Source organism: Taeniopygia guttata, chromosome 6 (assembly GCF_048771995.1).
Source record: "Taeniopygia guttata chromosome 6, bTaeGut7.mat, whole genome shotgun sequence".
Lineage (NCBI taxonomy): Eukaryota > Metazoa > Chordata > Aves > Passeriformes > Estrildidae > Taeniopygia > Taeniopygia guttata.
In genome coordinates, this window is record NC_133031.1 from 24719471 (window position 1) to 24742871 (window position 23401).

At 46.5% G+C, this 23401-nt stretch overlaps 1 protein-coding gene across 8 annotated transcripts in view; it reads right to left on the reverse strand.

Moving 5' to 3' along the window:
- Positions 1–382: 382 nt before the first annotated feature.
- The window catches only part of NT5C2 (5'-nucleotidase, cytosolic II), a 59768-nt gene continuing 36749 nt past the window's right edge, over positions 383–23401 (reverse strand). For 5 of the 8 annotated variants that reach the window (XM_002197021.7, XM_072931214.1, XM_072931216.1 and 2 more), the window contains 15 exons: positions 14001–14118; positions 12539–12634; positions 11145–11236; positions 10903–10960; positions 9568–9661; positions 8501–8554; positions 7301–7384; positions 6517–6558; positions 5289–5396; positions 4894–4960; positions 4174–4344; positions 3292–3343; positions 3002–3062; positions 2320–2496; positions 383–2102 (listed from right to left, as the gene is read on the reverse strand). In XM_002197021.7, coding sequence (XP_002197057.1) covers positions 1851–2102; positions 2320–2496; positions 3002–3062; positions 3292–3343; positions 4174–4344; positions 4894–4960; positions 5289–5396; positions 6517–6558; positions 7301–7384; positions 8501–8554; positions 9568–9661; positions 10903–10960; positions 11145–11236; positions 12539–12634; positions 14001–14118 — 1526 coding nt within the window. In that variant the 3' untranslated portion in view covers positions 383–1850. Of the gene's footprint in view, positions 2103–2319; positions 2497–3001; positions 3063–3291; positions 3344–4173; positions 4345–4893; positions 4961–5288; positions 5397–6516; positions 6559–7300; positions 7385–8500; positions 8555–8660; positions 8789–9567; positions 9662–10902; positions 10961–11144; positions 11237–12538; positions 12635–14000; positions 14119–18532; positions 18575–18672; positions 18733–23401 lie in introns of those variants that run through there. The other 3 variants (XM_072931217.1, XM_072931218.1, XM_030276338.4) reach the window with 3 other exon arrangements.

The window sequence follows — 23401 nt, forward strand, 5'->3', positions numbered from 1 at the left end:
GGAAACAGTCCTAGCAAGACACAGTGTTGGAGGTAGTGGCAGCGTAGGGATGTTCCATTCCCACCATGATAAACCCCTCCTCACTCTGTGTTCAAGACAAAAGTTTCTCTGCCCTCCCCATGCTTTCCTGGCTGATGCAATGGTGGTAACAGAAGCCTCGTGCCTCACCATTGCTTCCTGGGGCAGTGTGAGGACCAGGCGTGCCCTTACTGCAAGAGCCACTGTCACTGCTCCTCAGTGCTTCACATGACCATTCCCAAAGATGCTCTTGCTGTTCCCCAGTTACCCACCCTGCTGGCACCCCACTGGCCAGTCCCATCTCTTCCCACCAACTCCAGCACAGCCCTCATCATCTCAGCAACACGCCACACAGCACCAGGCATTTCTTAGAAACATCATTTATTGACTAGAACAACTGCCACTAGAGCAGCATTTTCCTGCTCAGATGTTGGTGGTGTGGTTTTTCTTCTTTTATTTTCTACTAAGATACTTTAAAATGAAAAAAATTAAATGAGTTTATGGTACTGAAACAACAGTCAGATTAATCACAAGAGGGCCCTCGTTGTAATCCCTTTGCAGCGAACAGCAGAGGCTGGAGTAAGGGAGGCTGCACCCATGACTCAGAGAAAAACCACAGGGCACTGCTGCCCAGCTGTGTGCCAGCTTTGTGCCTTCCCTGGGCCGGCTTTCAGGCACCAGGACTACCTGCCCATCCCTGGGACACCCCCAGTCCCCAGACAGCAGCCGTCACCCTCCGTGGCCAGGGACGCAGCCTTGCCCAGCACGGCCGGCAGTGAGGCTCCGCACCAGAGCAAAGACCAGGGCAGCTGCTGCACGGCCGGGAGCTCCCAGCTCCCACCCTGGGGCTGGCTCTGTGGCTGTGCTGTCTCCTAGTTTAGGGCAGGTCCATGTGGCCTGCACCCCCTGGCACAACAGGCCCTTTCACTCCAAATGGTGGCTGGGGTTGATTTTGGGATGCTTCACTTAAAGTTGAGAGGACAGAAAGGTCAGGAGGAACACAGAGTGAATAATGTAATGCTAAAGCAGCAGCTTCAAGCTCCTGGGTTAATATTTACTGCTGAAAATGGAGGATTTGAGAACAGTGTGTAGCTCAGCTGTTTGAGAAATGCCCTGGAAATTATGCATCGCGTGCCAATGGTGAGAGAGCTTGGACACTCTGGGAGAAGGTAACAAGTCGCTACAAGGTGAAATGCATATGGCAGCAGATGTGCAAGAGCTGGAATCTCACTGCCATCCATGATGGCTGGAGGAGTCAAACCCCTTACACAGAGAAATTCACACCAACAGAAGGTAAACTGAGTCCTGGAAGGCACAGCCAACACCCTGGCTAACATGGGGAGGGGGGATTATGTAACCCAGGAGCAAAGGGTTAAGGTCAGCAACCTAATGGGCAGCAGGATTTGGATAATTATGTCTCCTGCGGGGCCCAGCACATCCCTTCTGACTCCACAGAGAATGTAACAAATGCCAAAAACCATTCACAGGACACTGTTCAAATGAAAACCAAATTAAACACATCATGGGAAAGGCAGAAACATGCAGCATCCCAAAATGTAATGGGAGTAGCATGACAGCACAGGTGGGCAGTCCAATCTGAATGCACCACCCAGTTAGAATCCATCAGCTTTTTGAACCGTCTGCAAAACTGAAAACAAGGGTCTCCTCCTAATTAGTGTTAATTTGTTAGAAGTTTCCAAATACTTTCAAAATGTGCCTTTGCAAGAATCACACCCCCCAACCCATCACCCCAAGGGCCCCAACAACAGAATCCATTCCTGATCACTGCTAGAGTCATGGTTTATCTTCAGAAATACTTGGTTTCTTCCTTCTTATTCCTCTTCCTCCTCTTCCTCCTCCTCTTCCTCTTCCTCATCATCATCTTCATCGTGGCAATGTGTGATTTCCTGAGGTGCTTGGGGGAAGAGGTTGGGCGGTTTGATCTCACTGATGGAACGGGTCAGTTGGTGCCGCTTGTAGTCGGAATCTTTGAAATCCACCGAGGTGCGATTGCGTGTGGCCATCGGCGACTCCTTCTCATTGATGTCGACGTGTGTGTGCTCTACTGTGGACTCGTGTGGCATCTGCACATGGAACAGAGAGAGGAGGTGACAAGGAGTGCCCCAGCCCCAGGCTGCCTCCCTGAGACACATGGACACCAAACCCCAGAATGTGACCCTTTGGTCTACAGTCCGCTGCCACCAAACCCTCCACGGTGCTGTTGTGTCCTGTGGAAGTGAGAATGGACACCAGTGTGAGCACCTTTGGGACCCTGCCCACCTCCCTGGGACTGGAACTCACCAGAACGTGGGCGGCTCTGAAGAGGTAGCTGAAGGGGTAGTAGAGGAGGTTGATGAAGGAGGCTGCATAGAGGTCAGCGTAGCGCATCACCTGGCTGGCAAACAGCGTCTGCCGAGAGCCGCTGCGGAACAGGCTCCCCATCATCCCGTAGCACATATCCATGTCGTGGGTCACTTTCTACGAGGAAGAGATAGGTGAGATCCTGGGCCAGGCAGGCAGTACCTCAGAACACTGAGGCAGAGCACCCGGAGGGCTGAGGGCTACGTGAGACCTGCAAGGATCTCCAGCAAGGTTTTCTGTGCTTGTATCCTGTGGCATCAGGACACAGCTGAGCCCCAGGTAACAGAGAGGAAGGCGGCAGAAGGCTCAGGGCCAGCATTGCCCTGGGCTGGCACCCCAGGGCTGGCTGAACCTGTGAGCCTATGTGTGCCACTGCCACGTGCTGCAGCAGTGAGCACCCTCAGCCAGTGCTGCTTGTGGGCTTGAGGAAAGGGACCCTATTCCAGACCAGGCTGCCTTTCAGGAGAGCCAGTGACACCAGTGAGCTGAGACAAAGTGGCTTTGCCAAGCCTGCTGTGCCCACCCAAAGGCAGAGCAAAGCATTTCAGGACTGAGCAGTGGGGTTGGGTTGTTAAGCCCTTTGGGATCCAGAAGGATGAAAAGGGATTTTGATGATTGGTACCTTAATGCGTCTCTGGATGGAGCTGATGTCGGGGCGTTCATTGCTGCTACTGTCCAGATGCCTAGTTACAGGCGAGAAGGTAAATACACGTGTGAAAAGTCTTTCAGAACCACATGCTATGGGATGAGGCTCAGGGGAGGGAGGCTGGTCTGGAGGGGAAGGTTGGTCTATGGGCAGAGCCCAGGCCTGAGTCAAGGCTCCAGCAGCAGTGCCTCTAACCCCAACCCCAAGGTTTTGCTGCTTGTTAGCTGGGGAAAGCAGCAGGAAATTGTCACTGTTTGAACACTCACTTGTACAGCTCAGCCAAGAAAATGTCCAGACTCTGCAGCTCTTCAAAAAGGGCTGAAAAATCCAGAGAAGAAAGGGGAAAAGGATAAGTTTAAACTGTTGAAATGGAAAGCGCTGAAAGTGAATCCAGTCCCCTGCCCACTTCCCTCTCGTGGCAGCAGAGGGACACTGGAGGCATCTCACGGCCTCTGGGCAGGGAGAGGAGTCAATCATTCTGTGCTCTGGGCAGAACTAGGGCTTGGTTTCTCCTTGGCCCTTTTGTTTTTGAGGCTGAACCTTTGCAGCTCTTCCAACCAGCCATGGGGCAATTTGCATAACCCCCAGCCCTATTTACACTGACCAAAGGGCAAACCTGGGAAAAAAGCAGGAGCGCAGGAGGATGGGAAACACACAGCACTTTGGCAGCAGGGAGGCAGAGGGAGTGGAAGGAATGAGGAGGAAGACGCTGGTGAATAGGGACTCCCTGCAGATGGGAGAGCAGTCAGGGCCCAGGCATTACAGGGAGAGTAACTGAGGTCTTGTCAGATATTTTTTAACATAGATGGCACAGCTCCATATGTGAAGAAGGAGAGGAGGTTCTGGAGTTGTCGATGAGGAACAACTCAACCCCACCCAGCTGCAGCTTCTCCCATGGCCAAGGCAGCACTTGGCTGATTACAATAGCCTGGGAAAGAGCACAGGAAAGGCCGAGGACCCCAAGGCCAGCCCACAGAGAGGCACCCCAGCTGCTGCCACCAGCATCCAGACCCAGTGAAAAGGGCCAAAAGGAGAAGTGGCAAGCCAGGGTGATCTCTCCCCTGCACCCCTAAGCCCTGGCGATCTCAGGGGTGCAGCATCAGACAAGCAAGAGCAAAGCCTGGCCAGGGGCTTGCCCGGCTCCTGACCGCTTTTGTCTGTCCAGACGTGCAGCTCCTGCGCCAGCTCGGGGATCACCAGGAAGGTCCGCCAGCCCTGGCGTTTCTTGGATTTGAGGATGTCTCCAAAGATATGGTCTCCGATGTACAAGATATCCTTCCCTTTGGCCCCCAGCAGGTCACAGACTGTGTCCGAAGAGCCTGAGAGAAGAACGGCATGGCTCAGAACAGTGAGCCAAAACAGCTGCTTGACCGTGGCTGCCCTGGACACTGCTCACCTGCCTGGTAATTCACCCAGGAGCAGCTTTGCCTATGCACACCCCTACATGAATGGCAGCAACAGGGGCCATGCTGCCTGCCCCGACCCTGGGCGTCACAGACAGCTCTGTATCCACCCTTCCCTGCTTGGTGGAACCTTCCAAGCGTGTTCACGCTGGTGGCAGCACCTTGAAGTACAGCTGGGGAAACTGCACTAGGCCAGCTGCAGCCACCCCTCCACCAAAAGCCCTGTAGGCATTTCCCAGACCCTCCCTGGCAAGGAAGAAAAGGATATTTGAGGAGGAAGGGGTCCATCTCTTCCCTGCACTTGTGCAGCTCTGATCACACAAAGCTTCTGGTGCAGTGTGCAGAGGGCACAAAACAATGCACTTTGGGAAGCACAACCTTGCCTGGCAGAAGTCCTCTCACAGCTGGAGTGGCTGAAGGCCACATCAGAGCCATTCCACACAACAAGAAGGGCTCCTGCCTCACCTCCCGAGTACACAATGCCGTGCTGCAGTGGGCCAGTGTAAGTACCAATCTTCAGCTTCCCGGTCACCTGTGGAAGGAGGTGTTGTGTTAGTGCTGACAGGTCATGGTCTGGATCTTTTCTATATTGATAGCATTGATATGTCACTCTTTGTCTGTCTGTCTCACTCCCAAGCAGCACAGAGGTGGCTTTCCTACTGTCACCTGCAGTATGTTAGGGAAGCCAGCAAAGCCTCGAGGTGATGGGGCTGCTCAGGAATCACTTAGAGGAGACTCCAGCCCACAACCTCTAGGGTAGGTCCTTTCTAAACACTGCATTGCCCATTGTCACTGAGAGATGCCATAGAGGAGGTGCAGGAGCCCTTCCAGCCATGGAGGTACCCTCCATGGCCACTCACCGTGTCCACCTGCCGCAATACAGTGCCTTCCCCAAAGAAGAGGGGTTTTCGTGCATCCACCAGGATTAGGTCAAAGTAGGACTGCCATGGCCGATGGGCACTTCCAGGCTACAAAGGCAAAAACAAACCCCAGAATCAGGAACAACACAAAAAAACACACAGAGTTTAACTGGAGTGTCATTGTCCATAGCCATAACCTTGGGACATTGCTGGTCCATCAAAATCCCTTAGCTCATACCTCCTGTGCTGGGCTGCCAGCATCATCTCCTAAAGCATTCCCATTTAGCCACAAGCCCATCCTATCCCAGTCCTCGCAGTGGAGGCTGAGGACAGCACTGAACATCCCTGTCAGGGCACAGCTGCCACATAAAAAGATGCAGTAAATGACACCCTGCCACTGTTCCTGAAGGTGACATCCCACACAGATCCGGACACATGCAACTCCACAGCTGCAGCTTACCAGGCCATGCTGCTGCTTTTGCCAAGAGTGGGATGCCTGAACTCTATTCCACAGAGATTTGAAACACAGCCCTGCCCAAAGGATACCAAGCCCTTTCTGCTCCATGTTTCCGCACTTTGTGAGATCAAGACCACAGCAAGGGGCTTCTTTAGCTATCGGTTGTGATGAGTATCTATGCTCTCAAAATTTCCCTCTTGGCTGCCTTCTGCTTTTAAAGCAGTGTGAGAACATATCTTTTGAACATGAGATAGCCTCTCACTGTGAGACTGAAACAGCAGTTTAAGTTTGTATCATAAATCTTTCTCCAAAAATTGCAGGGCTGAGTCTTGGCCTCAGAAAAACAACAAAAAAGCATGACTAAAACTTCTGGAGTTATGATAATTAAGGTACAATCAGCCATAAACATTTCTGCTGTTTTATAAAACTATTTCCTTGCCATCATGGCTTTTTTAAACAACTTCTAAACTATTGTGCATTATTTCTAAGAAATCTGGCGGTAAAATGCCACAGTTGAGACATTTTATCACTGAAATAATGTTATCATTAACACAGATTATCATTTAAGACCAGCTGATGCCCCTTTTCTCTTTGTTATATTGTATTTGCTTTGATCTCATTCAAACAGGACACAAAACAGCAAGTGTATTTTAACCAGATTAAAGCAGCTAATCCCATGCAGCCGATGAAGCAGGATTAAAATGCTTTCCAGCTACACAGATAATTAGGCACATCAGTGTCAACTGCAACTGCAGTCTAGAATTCACATACCTTTGGTCCATGTGGGAAGTCAAACAAGTAAGTCATAATTTTCTAAAAGAGAGAAAGAAAGCATTAAAATACGTGCTTTTAGACATGCATTTGTGTAGTTTATAAAAGTGTGCTTTTCTGATTTTATCTTTTAATATTACAGAAGTTTATTTTTAGAATTTACACAGAAGTCAGCATAAGATCTGGAGACAAAATGAATGGAACAGGACAATGATAGGAATCAAACCAGTAGTTTTTATAATTCAATAACACAGTTGCCTCAGAAAACTGCACACTGCTTCAGGCATATCTTACAATGCTTTAAATAGCATATAAATCTTTAGATTAGCAGCGTTGCAACATCCTGACATTCACCTGGAGTTGGAAGTAACCGTGTTTATTTCTCATCTTAGCAGACAGCCCTTGCTGGGTCTCAGACCTCTCCAGGACCTTGGTTTGGTGACCTGTCTGTACTCAGACTATCTCACTTGAAAAGGAATGTCTGCATTTTAAAGGATGCTAAAATCCAAAACTGAGTATCACTTTCCCTTACAGCCTTTTAGTTACTGAGGAACTGAGTGAAGCACAGAGAGACTTAAACCAGGCCTGTACTAGCTCAGTGCCAGAGCCAGGATGACAAAAGGTGACTCAAGACTTCATCTGCAGCCACCACTAACCCACCCTACATGTAGATTAGAAAACACAATTCTCCACCAGAAGATGTCCCATCAAAACCCACCCAAATGACTGGCTGGCTTATGCTTATTCCATGAAATACCAACCCAACAATTGAAGCAGCACTTACGTCTGTGTATTTATAGTCACTGTTGGTGACAAGAAACACCTTCCCCACTTCATTCATGCGGCTGAGCAGCAGTGGCAGCTTCCCCTGCAAGCCAAGGGGAACATCTGAGTCACACACAAAAGTTACATACATACATCATGGGAAAAACACTCAACTATGATCCCAACAGACAAAAAAAAGGCAAATCAAACCATCGAGCAAGCAAACTCACGTGTTGTGCACTGGCCAGAGCCAGGAAAGCTGCTGGTCCATCCAGGTAACCCCTCCAGAGCACAGCCCAGGGGAGGAAGGCGAGGGGGAAGGGCTCAGCAGGGCTGCAGTGCCTTTGCCAACCACAGTGCCAGGCACCCTGTGCTGCTCCCACCGATCTGCTCCAGCTCCAGGTCCGTTCCCGAAATGGGCCCAGAGGCAGGTGAAATCTGAGCTCACGAGCCACAAGTTGGAACGCATTATAATTCCAACCTCAAATTAGGGAGAATTTATTCCTGGGGCTATTTTTATTGAATCTGAAATCTCAGTCCATTGCCAAAATAGCTGATTACCTCACTGAACACTTACCTAGGAATTCTGTAGGCGTGTAACTAGAAACAAAGTTAACTGCTTTAAAGTGATAATCTACCACAGAGCTGATCTAAACTAAAAAATACTTACTCCGTAAGTGGTCCTGAGAGGCCTTGTACACTGCAGAGATGGCAGGAGTAAGGGAACCACTGGAGCTTGCTCAATTAGATGTGCTGAACACACATTTTGGGGTTCTCAAGAGACTAGACACTGGTGAGCTTTTCAGGATCTTTCCCTCAGTCCCTCATGGCTAAGTGTGACTTTCTTGTCACGTGGCTAAAAAGATGCTCAACTGTTGCTTTTTAAAGAGAGGTTTGCTTGGGCAGAAAAACATGGGCAGGGAACACAGTTGCTTTCACCACTGAAAGACACAACATGAGTTCTGCCAGTGTGCTCACCTTGATCACATTTCCTCTGGCTTTTACATTTTATGTATAAAACTGTGCACATCAATACAAAATCATGTGGATCACTGGCTCAGAATAAAGGCTGCATCTGAACTTTCCACTTTGGTTATTACAACAGAAATCACAGCCTTATCGTTCTGTGATTTAGTAAAGCAAATCAGCATGTTTATTTCTTGCCTGCTTAGTCAGTACTGAATGTCACATAGCACAAGTAAAGTAACTTCACACTTACATCTTTCACCACGTACTTCTCCAGATTCTCAAGGGTCTTTTCCTTAAGCGATCCCTGAAATAGAAACAACAGAACCCAGTGAGGTCATGGAAACTTATGATGTAAGAGACAACAAAGTAATGCCAACTTTCACACTTTAAAATGCTGTGAAAGTACAAACCAGGGCGAATCTGAACCAGTGACTCTAGAGATGAGAGGCTTTGAGTAGCAGGGACCATCACAAACTCTGTGATCCATCGATTCCCTCACCATGGTAAATAATCCACTTCAACAGCATTTTAACCCTTTCAGAAGGGAATACAATAGAAACAAACAAAAAATAGATTTGCCATACCAAACAAGACAGTTAACGACCTGTCTCCAACACTGACCATAATGCTTTACTCAAAGGCCAACTCCAACATGTATCACACAACACTGCATAAGGAAAGAAAAATAGGTTCCTGACTTCTGCATGGGTAAAAGGACCACCACAAGTACAATTGTGAGCAGAGTAATCCTCTGATGGTTCTCCATCCCACCCAACAGACTGCTTGAATGAGGGGGAACAAGAAAATCAGGTCTTTAACCATACGTTAATGTTCACAAAATTATATTCTAAATTTGCACAGATGTGTGCAGAAGTTGAAATGCTTCTCTCTAATTAGAGAACAGCTGATATATTTCTCTCTTTAATGCCAGTACTTTTTAGACAATGTAGGATAGTGCCAATGTAAACAATTTGCAGTAGAATACTGTTTTAATTATTAGGACAATGTACAAGTTGTGGACTTGAAGTGCAAATACCCTCGTGGCATCACACTCTAAAACCCATGAATTAGAGCATAAAAATGAAATCTGGGCACAATAAAAAGGAATAGGAAGCCAAGACAGGTATGTTCCCATACCAGGAGGGCAGTTGAGATCTGGACTTACTCCCATACAATTGCAATCTATTATTTGCTCACTAGGCGGCAAAGCAGGGCCCTTGCCCAGAGCAGGCACAGAACGTCTGAACTCAGGAGTTCCACACCAGCCCCTCCAACCCAGTTACAGCCACACACATCCCACGGAGTTCTTGCAGTCACCTTGTAATGAACCCAGTCAACAGCATCTCTAACATCCTGGAACATACTCCTGAAGGACATGAAGAGGTCTCCATCCTTAAACCCTGTTTCACAGCTGTGAGGAGACAGAAGAGAGATTTTAGCAGTCAGTCACAGCAAGTAAGAAACACACCAAGAAGTGAGACAGTTCAAAATGCTGTTTGGATCTTCTGTTTTCATCTTACCACCATGGTTTCTTATCTACTGCTTTACTGCAGCTCAGGCTTGAAAGAAGGCTACAACTGCAGTTTAACAGGACCAGGAATGTCTGTGCCTCCACAGCTGTACCACAGCTTTCTGTGACTGTAACTCTTACTTCTCACCCACGTTATAAGAAGGTAAAAAGACTGCAGAAAACTGCAAAAATGCCATTTGCAGCATTTAACAGAAGATTAATGGTACTGATGGAATAAACAAATTAGTGTTCTTTCTCCCTCTTTCCAGTACTAAAGAAGGGAGAGTCATGGAAATCAACTAAATGTAATGTTGCTGAGAGGAGGAACTGCTTCTATGTTAAACACTTAGAAGTAACATTAGAAGCTACAAGATACTCCGGAGGTATCTTTGAGACAGCATGACAGCTTGCATTAGAAGAAATCAAGAAGGATTACAGAGAGCTGTATTTATTATGACAGCAATCATCATGCCTCTCCTGAGAAAAGGTACTTCACCTGATGGATTGCCAGCATAAACAGCTCCTCTGCTCCCAGGTGAAACCACTGTAAACCTTTGCCTTCTACTCACATATATGCAAAGATGACCCATCACATCAGGTGATGAGCAGCACAGAAGCATTCACATTTGCCAGTTCAAACCACAGCTTGTTTTTATGCTTATATGTTTTTGACAGCAAGGTAAATACTCATGCTGCACAGCCTTTTATACCACACTGAGCACTTCACCTCTAAGTGAGTAATGTCCTTTATTACGACATGAAGCACTCGTGGTAACTGGCTGAGGAAATTCAGCCTTTCAGTTACCAGTTCAGACATGGCTCCAATGGATGCAGGTACAAAATGAACTGAATGGTGCCTGTAATCACCCTGTAAAAAGTGTGCAATCCTAGATGCTGCCCCAAATACCAACTTCATCCCTCCCTGGGATGGTGGTACTGCTGTACCCTGTGAAGGAAGCCTTCATAAACTGTACACACAGATCAACGTAGCACCACAAAATTATAGGAGGCCCACCAAAACCACTTGAGTGGTTTTGAGCACTATCTGTGCTGAGCAGCTCTATCTGTGCTGTATTGCTCTTGTATAAAACAATAACAATCTTACTGTTCCATCATCATCTCAGAGTGGAGGGAATACAAACCTCGTGTACCGGTCACAGTTAGTAAAGAAATCCACCAGGCAAGCCAACAGGTAGGTCTCTGCAAGGAAACAGAGTGGGATTATAAGACAAGGATAACATCACACAGCCTGCTAACTTTAGACTTTGTGCCCAAAGGAAGAAAAGGCAAAAAAAACCCAAAAAGAAAAGCAGAGTACATCAGCAAAGCTTTATTGGCTTAAAAAGCACAGAAAGAAGCCTGTGTTGGCTCACATTAGACTCACCTGGTAGATTGAATAACGTGTTCAAAATGTAAAACCTATCTGTGTCATCCCTCTGGATAAATTTATTTGGATACTGCTCCCGTGTTTCAGGCCTGAGAATAAATAAAGTGGAGAAGAGTGAAACCACAAAGCATAATGAAGATAAAAAGTGCTGACCTGCAAAACAGAGTTGTAGCAGGGTCCACTAACCAAAGTCTGCTGTGCTTTAATCAACACCCAGCTTCCCTATATGCACTGTTGGCAGAAGAGGAAAAGTGCATCCAGGGGTGTTCCCTGGGCTGTGCTGACTCCAGCAGAGCCATGACCAAACCCTCATTGCTGAATCAGCAAACTGAGCCCACCCAGGGACACAGAGAGGTTGAGTCCACAGCTCGACCTTAAGCCCCATGCTGCTGGCTAGGAGAATGCTTTAAATCATCTGCACTTTCATTGTTTGCTTATCTTAAACTCTCCCCCACTTTCCATGTGTTGCTGTCCGCTCTCCCAGCAGCTCTCAGCCAGGGGCATACAGGGCTCTGCTGCAGGAGGCTTGTGTGGGGCCCTCTGCAATTCATCAGCAGGGTGGCAATGAATGAACTCATATCATTATTCTGGTCTCCTTAATTTCTGGAGCTACTGAAGATCATATTAGGTTTAAAGAGGAACTTGAATGCAACATAAAAGTGGTTTTTTTTCTAAATTTTGGAGTCCTGATGCAAGAATTTAGAGGCCTGCAATGACCAGGTTTGTCACCCTGGGGCCCCTGAGCTTGCCTGGCCTTGCATTCATATGCCCTTGCAACAGGAACGTGGGAGTGGGGATTTGCTGGGACACACGAGGAACATGGCAGTGCAGTCCTCTCTGCTTCCTAAAGCACCTTCTCTGGGACAAGAAACACAAGCAGCCAGGGAAGGCTGCAGGAAATGTAGGCTCAGGCTCAGTTCTGACACCCTCAAAGGTCAGAAACACAAAGGGCAGAGCAAGATTATTCCTACCCCAAGCCAGTACACACCCTCAAACTTTCTAACAATGGCTGTGGAGCTGACAGTCTCATGGGGCACAGGTCCTCATGCAATGACTTTGTCTTGACTGACAAGCTGCTGATGTTAAACTGTGCCAGGACAGGTGAACAACCCCTGGATGATCCCATTAACTCTTTCCCACAGCACATGTTCCTCTACTCCCAGCTTGCTATGGATGTGCCTGAGGTGGCACAGCCCTTCTCCTTGTGAACACCTGGGCTGTTGCTGTACCTGAGACAGTTCATTCATAGCTAAGGGAGCTGTAGGAACACCAACACAGCCTCTGCTGTTAGTAGAGTCCCTGTGACTCCATATACAATGGGTGCCCTGAGGATCACTGAGACACAATGGACTGTATTAAGATAAAAAGAACAGTCAAGAGTCTGCACTCACCCTCTGAGGAAATTAAAGCCATGTGCACATACTAGGAGGTTTCCATAGGCATCCACTTTCAGCAGGTTTCCATAGTGGGTGTCAAACACCAGGCCTCTGTTAAGAAAGCAATTTAGGATATGAAAAGGAAAGTGCATTAAGGGGTGACCATTTTAGCAGCACCTAGAACAGCTCTAGAACAGCTTTGCTGACTTGGCATGGGGCATCAGAACAGAGCTGCTGTTATGATGCAGATGGGGTCCCTACTGTCCCTTTTAGCTGGCAGCAGGTGAATAACCAGAGCCCAGCATCACCAGGCAGGAGAAACACCTGACCTGCTCCCCAGGGCCTCCAAAGGCTCAGCTGTGCATCCACCAGGGTAGCTGTGGGTCCCTGCCACAGGGCCACACACCTGACACCCCTGTCGGGCTGCAGGGAACAGTGAGGTGTGATACAGGAATTTCTCTCTGCTTTTTCATGGCTCTGTCACAGACAAAGCCAGACGGGGCATGCAACCATGGCACAATACTTTGGACATGGCCAGGTCTGACTGGCAAAACCTTGTCTCATTTATCTAGCAGCTTGCATCTGGCAAACACAGCCTTCCCACAGAGATATCCCTTCTGCCCCCTCCCTGGGATGGAGGATTTAACACAGCTCTCATCACAGGTTTGTGAGGGGCTGTGCCTTGTTACAGGCAAGGGCACAGCCAGCAGCAAATCTCAGTGTAAAACACGCTGAGAGGAGGAAAGCAAGGAGGCTGCCAGACTGAAACTGGAACAAACCAACAAACCCTCTGGTCCAGTCTTTTGTAAAGAAACTCCAAAGGAGTCAAAGAAGCAAAATCCAGCAAAGGCACAACTGGTAAGAACTTGAAGGTGCAGAGTTAGATCAAAAGATTTGTTCAAAACAATGTCTTTTTTACCTCTTCCACCAGAAGACAAAATTCTGCACCGTTAACTTAGTGTAAAATTATAAAGTCAAAAAGTTACTAAATCAAGTAGTTTTGACATTTGATTCATCTTGACAAGAAAACTTGATTGGTCCCACTTCTATTCTTGTTTACTGTCACCTTAATTTTCAGGAGGTCTTATGCACCACAACACTACTAATTAAAATCATTAAAGAAAAATGTTCTGAGACATCCCAGCAGCCTCTTGGACAGTAATGGCTCATCCTCCCCCTGATTCTGATTTCACTCCCAATCCAATTGTGCCTCTGCTGTCTTTGCTTTGAAAGGCTATTTTTGGACCATGTTTTCAGGAGGGTTCTTTTCTTGCATGCTCCCTCTTTGCTGGCAAGGGCTCATGTGTGCAAAGGCCCCCCACATACTGGATTAGTCTTCTCCCTTCCCCATGATCTGTGGCCAGCCATAGGCTTCACATCCACAGCTGAAAAGGTGGCCTCACATGTCACCTGTGAACTTCACAGAACAAGAAACGGGGCCTCGAGCGGGCGGGGTTGGTACCCGTTGGTCATTTACCTGGTAGGGAATGCAGGATCATACACAAAATTGAGCAGCTCATGAGGGTATCCAATGGAAACTAATCTTTCTACGGTCAGGTCAAATCCAAGAGATTCGTATTCAGGGGATTTATACACTGTACCAAGATGAGATTTCAGTTAGAAAATCTGAAAACAGCTAGGGGGTTAAACAAGAAGGCAATTAAAAGTAATGTACCCATTCTCCCTCCTCCACATACCATTCCCTCCTTTGTTGCCTCAGGTCCCCCAGCCCAGAGCATGATGGAATTAGCTCCTGTCCCAGGGCTGCAGTGAAGCAGAGCTGCAGTTTCAATTTCAGCAGCAGAGTGCACCAGATGAAATATCCATCAGTTTATCATAGCTCTCTGCATCAGGAAAAATGTATTTCAAACAGCAGCTCCTCTCCCTGCAGTCCTGTCAGGCAGATGCCTGAACACTCACTAATGCATCTGCTCCAACATGGTTTTGGTTTGCTATGTTTTTGCAAAGCTGATAAAGAAACCAATAAATTGCAGGGGGATATGTATTGGAAGTTAGAAAGCCTGAAATTCATCACTGCAGTGCTACTGTTACTGCTGTGGATACAATCCCAAAGTTCAGTATTGTTCCAGATTTCATCTCAGGGGAATTAATGTTTGCTGCAGACTAAGTTAGTGTGAAGGTAGAGCTGTCAAGTTAACATATGATTTGTTTGTTAATAACACCATATGGAACTGCAAAAAATCTGTTCATTATTACCCTTGTGCATCAAAATGCTACTTTTTAAAGCAAGCTCACTGCTCTCACATGTCAGAGGAGCTGCTCATCTGGGACACACACCTTCCCTTCACTCCACGCAAAAGATACAGACTTGTTCAACTAAGTAATTCCTACCATGCAGGCTCTCTTCTTCCTGCAAATGACCTTCCCACGTGCTGCAAATGTTACTGTTTAATCAGATCATTAAATTACATCTAAAAGGCAATCAGGACAGATGGAAATCACAGGGTTTCTCTGGCAGTATGTTTACTCTCACTGCATGTCTGCAGAAGCCCAGAAGATAAGGGGCCAATGTGCATGTTTCAAACACTGAGACAGCTGGATAGTCCTGAAGCTGAGCAAGGATTGCGGGTAATAACAGCCAGGGATTGTTGGTAATAACATGTTGTGGGAAAGAACAGGATGTGGCTGGAGAAGGGGGCTATGTGGAGGTAAGGACAGCACTTTTCTGGGCAAACGTCCTTGTTCTGGCTCCCAGAGATAAGCACAGCACAGCTCAAGTGCAGGAATGAGGTTGAGAAGTGGGTACAGACTGTATGGAGGAGATCAAGACCACCCAAGACCCTCCAATCCATTTTCATTCAGGTCTGGAAGAATGGAGCACACATGGTAACTAATTTCCATAGAAAGCAAGAGCCCTGTTTTCAAGGTGTGCCCCAGGACGCTGGGCACCTCATGAGTGCTGCTGCTAGGACTGGTGATCTCTTTTTCCCACTTTCTTCCTTTCTCTCTCTCTTCCCCTCTTTAATTCATCTCTTTCTCTTCCCTTTTACCCTACCCCTTTATCCAAACCCCACTGCTGTGTGCTTACACTAGAAGGTCAGGGATTAACATACCAATTCTCATGCCAAGTGTAATTTACTAATAAAACTTTGTCAGCTTCTGTGGACCCCCTGACTTTCCTCATTCCTTTCAACCACGAGCACCTACAAATCCTGGGTGCTCCCTTCCCCTTAGGAGTGGGATACCCTAATGTTGCTGTCTTAAACTGGTCCTAAGATGAATAAACCCTTGACTGCAAAGAGGGTTACCATGGGTTCAATGGGTCCAACTGCCTCCAACACTTGAGTATTTCAAATTTAGCTGAAAATGTACAAGTTACACAGTAAACTCATTAGAGGACAGACTGCTTTTCCTGAGAGATATCTAACACATCTGTGGGCCTCATGATTTATATTAATACACATTGAATACTTTGTCCAGTATTCACCAGCATATATCTGTATCTATATATATGTATATATATATATATATATACTGTGGGATACAGAAGTTTAATGTGAGAGGAGAAAGAAATATATAAAATACTAAAAAAAAAAAAAAAAATTAAAAGGCAATGACTTTAGATGAAACAAGACTGTCAGAAGACTGAAAGCACAGTACCCATGATGGAGGGCTCCTGTTTCTCTTAATAACCTCAAAAGTACCAGAATCCTAAGAGTTAATTTTCCCCATTAAACTAACAGCATTAAAAATGTAATAAGCAAACCTGTAATGGTCTTAAATAGATAACTAAAATCAATAAAGCATTTATCAAAATCTCCAAGCAATGTTATACCAATGGCAAACATCAACAACATGATACAACATTCAATGCACGTAGTCTTTTCTTTAGGAAAGGAAGGATTGATTGAGCTATATATAGGAATAAACAATCAAAAGGTACAGCTAATGAAGGAAGCAGTGACAGACAAGGTAATTCTGGGGAGTGAGCTAGAGTTGGAGGGAGCAATAGGCAGTTAGGTGATGAACAAAATTGTGAAAGTGACACCAGACCATCATCTGGAACAAGGAATCCTCTGATTCAGGACAGTAAAGACACTTCCCAGGGAAAAATCTTGTAAGTACACCTGCACACATTGTCAGAATGTGAAAGCTCTGTAAAGGTCCCCATTAGGTGAAACAAGCACCAATGCCCCACTCTGTCCATGGAGCTGCTGCTCCTCCTTCTCAGCACACTGGGAAATTGAACATGCTACCAACTTAATCCATAACACATCACTTCAAACAAAACATTTCTCCAAGGAAACCCTGGTCTTTCTGAAGTCACCAACCATGGTGGTGCTGCCCAGACAGGAACCTGGGCAGGAGCACACAGACATCTCTGGACAATCAGAAGTGGTTCATCAACAGCTCCAGCAGAGCCTTTCCAGGGAAATTGTAGGGCTTTCTGATGAGCAATCTGTGTATCTTTCTAACACTCCACCAGGAAACAGCTGTGTGGGACACAAGGTCAGCTGCTCACAAAACACCCTCACTCAATTTATTTACTTCTGTATTTGCCCCTCCTTCTTAGAAAATCACCACAGACCTCCTTTTAACTTTCTAAGGAAACAAGCTGAAGTACCATTAGGAAAAAGGCTGAAGAAAAGGTATCAACCTCAGCCTTCATCGTCCCAAGTCTCTGCTGAGGCAGTACATTAATTAGGATTAATCTAAATATTTCTTTTGTGGGGACAGTTATTCCCCTTACCTCTCAAGCCCTAGATTTTGCTTCCTTGATGTCTCTTTGAATAAAACTAAACTATTAGCTCATTCATGCCTCAGATCCCATCTCTATTTTTCTACTACTCCACAATATCTGGAAAATGAGAGCCTTCTCCTTGACACATGAACTAAACAGAGACACAGGAAACTGGACTTGTGAAAGGGAGAATAAATGTTCTGTAGTTACCGGCATACTTACTGTTCCAGATAAAATTTCCTTTAATTAGACACACAGCTGGGAAGAGACTGAGAGCTCCCTGAGCTTACCCTGACAGCACCCAACACCACAGCACTGGCTGCATCAGCTGGAACGAGCCACAACCCCCTGACATTTCTCATAAGCCTGTTTGAGTAACTGGAGCTTCCTCTGGGCAAACAAACCATCCACCTCCTCAGATGAAGAATGGACAGGCTGGCATCACTGCAACTCTGGCAGCATATTTGGGAAAGATGCCCCAGTTACAGGTGTTAGTCTATTTCAAAATTGTACTCAGGGCTGGTTGTTCTCTCTCATGTCTTCAGGCAGCCATGAGGAAACAGAGTAGATAGGACAGATCAATACTTTTTTCTGATGCATGATTACGGTTTTTAACTTTGCTGGAATATCCCCTCCCTCAGACCTGGTTGCTGAATCCTGTTACCGCTGATGGAGATAGTTTGTGTGTCATGGCAACATCATGAATTCAGCTGATTGCCATGCAGTCTCCTGTGCCCAGCTCTTTCACCCAGCTGAGAAGGGCACAGTCTTCGAGCATTCCCAGCTCTGTGACAGGGGAGGAGGCAGAGCCACAAACACAGTTTCACACCATCCTTGCCCAACACACATGGGATGACAGTAAAACCAAAGCACGTGCTACAACTTATTCAGATTTTTCTTACTGCTTGATGACCATGTCTCTGCCACAAAGCCAAGTCCCAGAGGAATTGTTATTTTAATAGTCCTGTTCCAACACAGGCAGCCGCTTCAGCAGCACAGGGCAATCAGCATCCAGTGCTCATGGATTATGCAACCAGGGTGGAAAGAAAACAACTAAAGGTTTAAAAAAAACAGAAGCCAGTTGACAGCATTCCAGCTTCCTCTTAATACCATTACTTGGCTTAACAATACACCATTAAAAGGTAAAAAGCAGTACCCCAGAGTGAACACTGCAAGCCTTCAGGTCTGTGATGAGTGCGGGCATCCCTGACTGACACAGGACGTGCTAGCAGGGAAGCTGGTCTGGAATGAGCAGGGGTTGTGCAGTAAGGTATGCAATTCTCATGCATTTGTGTGGTTGTGTTTACCTTTGCTGCCAAGACACATACAATTACAATTTTATAGCCTTCCTGAAAAGGAAAAAAAATAAAGAAAAAGGAAAAAAAAATAAAGCTCTCTACAGAGGCTCCAGCTTATGCAAAATGCTGCTGCCAGGATTTTAACTCACATGAGGCAGATGCAGATTCAGAGTGTCACTCCAGGCTTGACGGAGTTACACTGGGATCCCCTGTTAAAGAAAAAAATCAGACTGATTTTAAAACTGCAACAGCTCTGTGCCATGTGGGACTGTGTCTGCTGGAGCTCTGTCCTCTGGCAAACTCAGAAGCTGGCCTGGCAGTTATTCCAAATACACGTACAACTGATTTACAGAAGAGGCACAGTTGGTAATCGTGCATCCTACAGGCAAAATTCTGTCCTCATATCCACAAAGCAGTCTTAGATCATCAGCTCAGGGATAATTAGGAGGAAGAGGCTACAAGTACATTGCCCAAGTGATACAAACCCTTCATGCTTCTCTCAGACACAGAGCAACTGGTTCAAGAAAAGGTCTTGTGCTCTTTTTGCAGCTTTGCCATCATGGTCCATTCCTCAGTCAGTGACAAATTACTCTTTTCAGGACACTCTTTCACACCATACAATGCCTGCATGTGTCAATGCAGGAGACTTGGGAGACTGAGTCAGCAGCCACTCTGGGAACCTGAGAAGAGAATTTTGCCCTACACCTTGAAGGTGCTCCCAGCGAGAGCCTTGCACACCAGGTCAGTCTGTGGGGATGTCTGCATTTAAACACACCCTGGGACACGCTTTCACTTGGGCTTTCACAGGATCAGCCAGCACCAAACCTGCACACAGAGCTGCACTGCAGTGCTCTCACTGGCAAGCACACACAGGGAGAACGCCAGAGATACTTTGCAACTTACAGGTATGCACAGAGTAATCAAGAATCACCTTTGAGATCCAATTTGCACTAAATACAAAGCTGAACCGATTGGAATGATGTTGCAAAAATGACCCGCAAAAGTATGCAGACCTCCTGGAAGGCTTCTCTGAAAATAAAGTTTAAGGCCTGTTTTGTTTCAAAATTAATAGCTGGGGAAGGATGAAGTGCAAGTGATGGCTCTGCTGTGGGGAGGAGAAAACCCTTTAGGAGCTGCCCATATCTTCCCTTGTTGCTCCCACACACAAAAATTCAGACAAGAGCACTTCTCATTGAAGATGTAACATGATTTGTTCCAGGCTTGCCAACACTTCTTGCAGGGTACTCATGGATCTTGGGAGAGAAGCAGGAGTTGAAGTTAAAATAATGACCCCTTTCTGCACTGCTTCAGTTGTCTCGCATTTGTGAGATGTATTTGCTGTCTCAAACTGCACACCTGCAAGCAGTCCTGCCTGCCATTTCATTTCCAATTGCTATGGACTTGGTGCTGGGAAAAGCCCTGAACTGGGAACAGCGACAACACACTGATTCCCCATACCACCAGGGCAGCTTTGAGAAAGCAGCTCTCCTTCACCAGAACCCTCTTTTAGGAAGGGAAAAACAAGCTCAGGAGGTTGGTACAACAGACACCTGCAGGGAGAGCAGCTCCTCCGGGCAGAGAGGCAGAGCAGGACCACTAAATGGTGACCTGAAGTATCATTTGCATCTGCCTCCGGTTTTTCCCCATCTGTTGCCCTCTTATGATGCCCTACCACCTCCTGAAGGAGTTTCATCCCTTCCATCTGCCAACTCCTCACCTGCCTTTCCTCCCAGCTGGAAGGCAAGAGCAGCCCAGGGAAAGGGGGTTGCTCCCAAACAAACCCACACTGTCAGGGCACTTGACAGGAACAGCTGCTTCCTGCAGGTGGGACACTCCTGCTCTGATCCCTTGGGCACACACTGTCTCGACTCCTTCCCCACTCAGTGCTGTCTTCCCTGTGCTGTCTGTGCTGTTGACTTGCAGGTGTCCAGATAAGATCAGTATTTCTCAAACTAGAGGAGATGACCTCCTCCAAAAGGGTTGCAAAAAAGCTTGTACAAATACTCAGTCGTCAGAAATGCTACCCACTCTCTGGGCTCTCCAGAGGTCACACAAAGACAGATAAGCCAAAATGTAGGCACATAATGCACAGGGTTTAGCCTTTTCTCTGAAGCACAGGAAATGCAGCCCAACTACTTTGTGTTAAGTCTTGAAGAAATGAAAGTAAAATAACTAAAAACGGGTTTCTTCAGTTGCTGCTTATTCTCCAGTGAGTAAGGCATGCAAACCAGGCAGTTAGGGACATACATGGGCAGGTAGAGAGCTGGTATCTAGATTTATATGTCTTGGGCACAACACACATAATTAAACTTGTACAAATACATTTCTGAAATTACACAAACCTGACTTACAGAGCAGGATCAAACTGTTGCTCTGAATTGCACCACAAGTAAGTAATGTGTAGTGAGTTTGGTTTGCCAAGTATGCAAGTGTGTATTAGGAACAGATTTATATCCGTGTTGTACTGACAAAAACTGCTTAGTTAAAGCCTTGAGGACTGAGATACCCTTTTACAAACCCACTCCCTGCAACAGTACAAATATCTATGTATCCTGCCTCAACAATGTCTATCAGATGAGATCCTAGTGTCCCAGAACAGGATAGATCTACCCCCAGAATTCTCCATTCTGCCAGTATCTCCTCTGCACATGGTCCCAAAGTCAGGCATTTAGTGTCCACTACACTGTGTCTGCGACAGTCACCCCTCCATAATAATAACACCACTGACTATTTCACACCCTGGCATACTCATTCCCTGGCACTCTTGATCACCTGACTGGCAACTCCAGCTGAGAATACAGAGGGAAGGAGCCAGTGACCAGTCCTGGAGGTGTTTGGGACATTGGACTCAATTAAAAACCAAACCCCACTGAAATAACAATACCAATTAAATATACTTCTAAGTGTTGGGCAAGCATTTCCCATACTGCCACAGTATGAGGAAAGTCTGTCTCAGCTGTAGGGCTGGAGGTCTGATGATCCCCAGCAGTAACCAGGTAGTGAGGAATGCTATCTGACCTCTACACACTGACCCTCCTTTCAGGGTATCTTATCTGCAAGATTTGTTACAGAGCAATGCTACTTTTCACATACAAGTGGAAAAGAGGAGGATTTCTGCTCCAGCATACTAATGACTTTAGCCTCTGTGTTACAGGGCCTTTTCTAATCAGGCAGGTATTGTCAGGCACTGCCACTGAAATGCAACAAAAGGGGAATGCTAAGGTTTCTCAAGCTATGCTGCTCTCCATTTTAAAATAATTCGTTACTTACACAGGAAGGAATCTGAAATGTCATGTTTAAGTCTCACACCTGGGTGTTAACTACCCTCAGTTTTGACAGAGCAGTCAGACTGCTCAGCTCTGATGGGAGCCCAGACTCACGCTTGGTTTGCACAGCCTGGAAGGGTGCTGTCACTTTGTACTGGAAATAAAGCTGAGGATTTTCTTTCCCATTGGAACTACAGACCCTGCAGAGGCACCTGTACCGTGGGACCCCCTGCAGAAACACTCAGCTGGCTTGGCAATCCCAGGAATGGGGATAAGCACAGACCTCCAGATCCCCCTGCCTTGCATCTGTCTTTCCAATGACACATGAAGTGTTACCCTCAGCTCCTGCCACAGCCACTGAAGGCATTTCACTTCACAGCATCCTCACCGACCATGAAAGGAAAAAACACTCCTATTTAAAGCTCTGGTGTGTCCAGCAGTGGTTTGGGTCATCTCTGCCCACATAAACACATGCCCTGCATGCAGGCAATGGAGTGGAGCACCTCTGTGCTGTGCTGACCTGGGAGCTCAGTGCCTGTAAACAAACTGACAAAGTGGTAAACGTGCCTGATTGCAAGTACAAGAAATCCCAAATGAAATCCAAGGGACAACTCACATGTTTTCAATTAGGAACATGGTGAACTTCTGACTTGCCATTTGTTTATGAACTTGGCTGAACTGTGACCATAAAGGCTTGTCTACAGTCAGAATGAATTGAAAACCAATTAGGAACAGTCTCCAACCCTCTTGACTCCTGGGGTTTGATTTTAAGTACTAAACCATAAATAAAAATGCATGGTACTATGGAATGCAGAATTGCAGCATTTCAGCTTATATTTAAATTGGTTTTTTATAATACCAAACAAAATGGGTAGCAACATTGGCTTGTTTCTTTGATTTTTTTTTTTTTTAGTCTAAATGAGAAGAAACTGCTGCCAGATTGAGTATAATTTTCACTTACCCATAGAAACCTTTTCAAACACAGAAGTGACCTGGGCAGTAAGACAAAGCTTAGCTTTAAAGCACAGTTCAATATTTAATGTGCCTTTTCTATTTCATTAAAAATTATGTGTCTGTAGTGATCAGCAAACAATATCCTGACAAAACCTCCAGGTGCATCCCAGAATACTTCTGTATGCTTAATGCACAAGCTGCTCTGCCCTGCATGAGCAGCCAGATCTTGCAGAGCACCTTTGTGCCCACAGATGTTTTTGACAGTAAATCTGATAACAGAAACTTAGGCAAGGGTCACTACTCATCAGAGGGTTGAATCCTGTGGATGTGAGCTCCAGTGGCTCCACAGCACCCTTTTCTGACACAGCTGCCAAACTCGGGGCTCTCTCTGGGTGGAAACCAAAGCTCCCCTCCAGAGCAGCCCCAGGGCTCTGCAGTCCCCAGCCGCAGCAGAGCCCATAAAGCAGCAAGGCACCCACTGCAGCCTAAGAGCAGTGGAAAATTCCTTCCCTCTAATGCTCCTGCAAACATCCCCAAGTGCACAGCACAGCTTTCAGCTCTAAAACCTCTAACCTGGAACTGAATCAGCTCCCCTTCTCCCGCTCTGCATGCTAACAGGCAGTGTGAAGACAGGGTTTGTTGTTGCTCCAAGGACTGA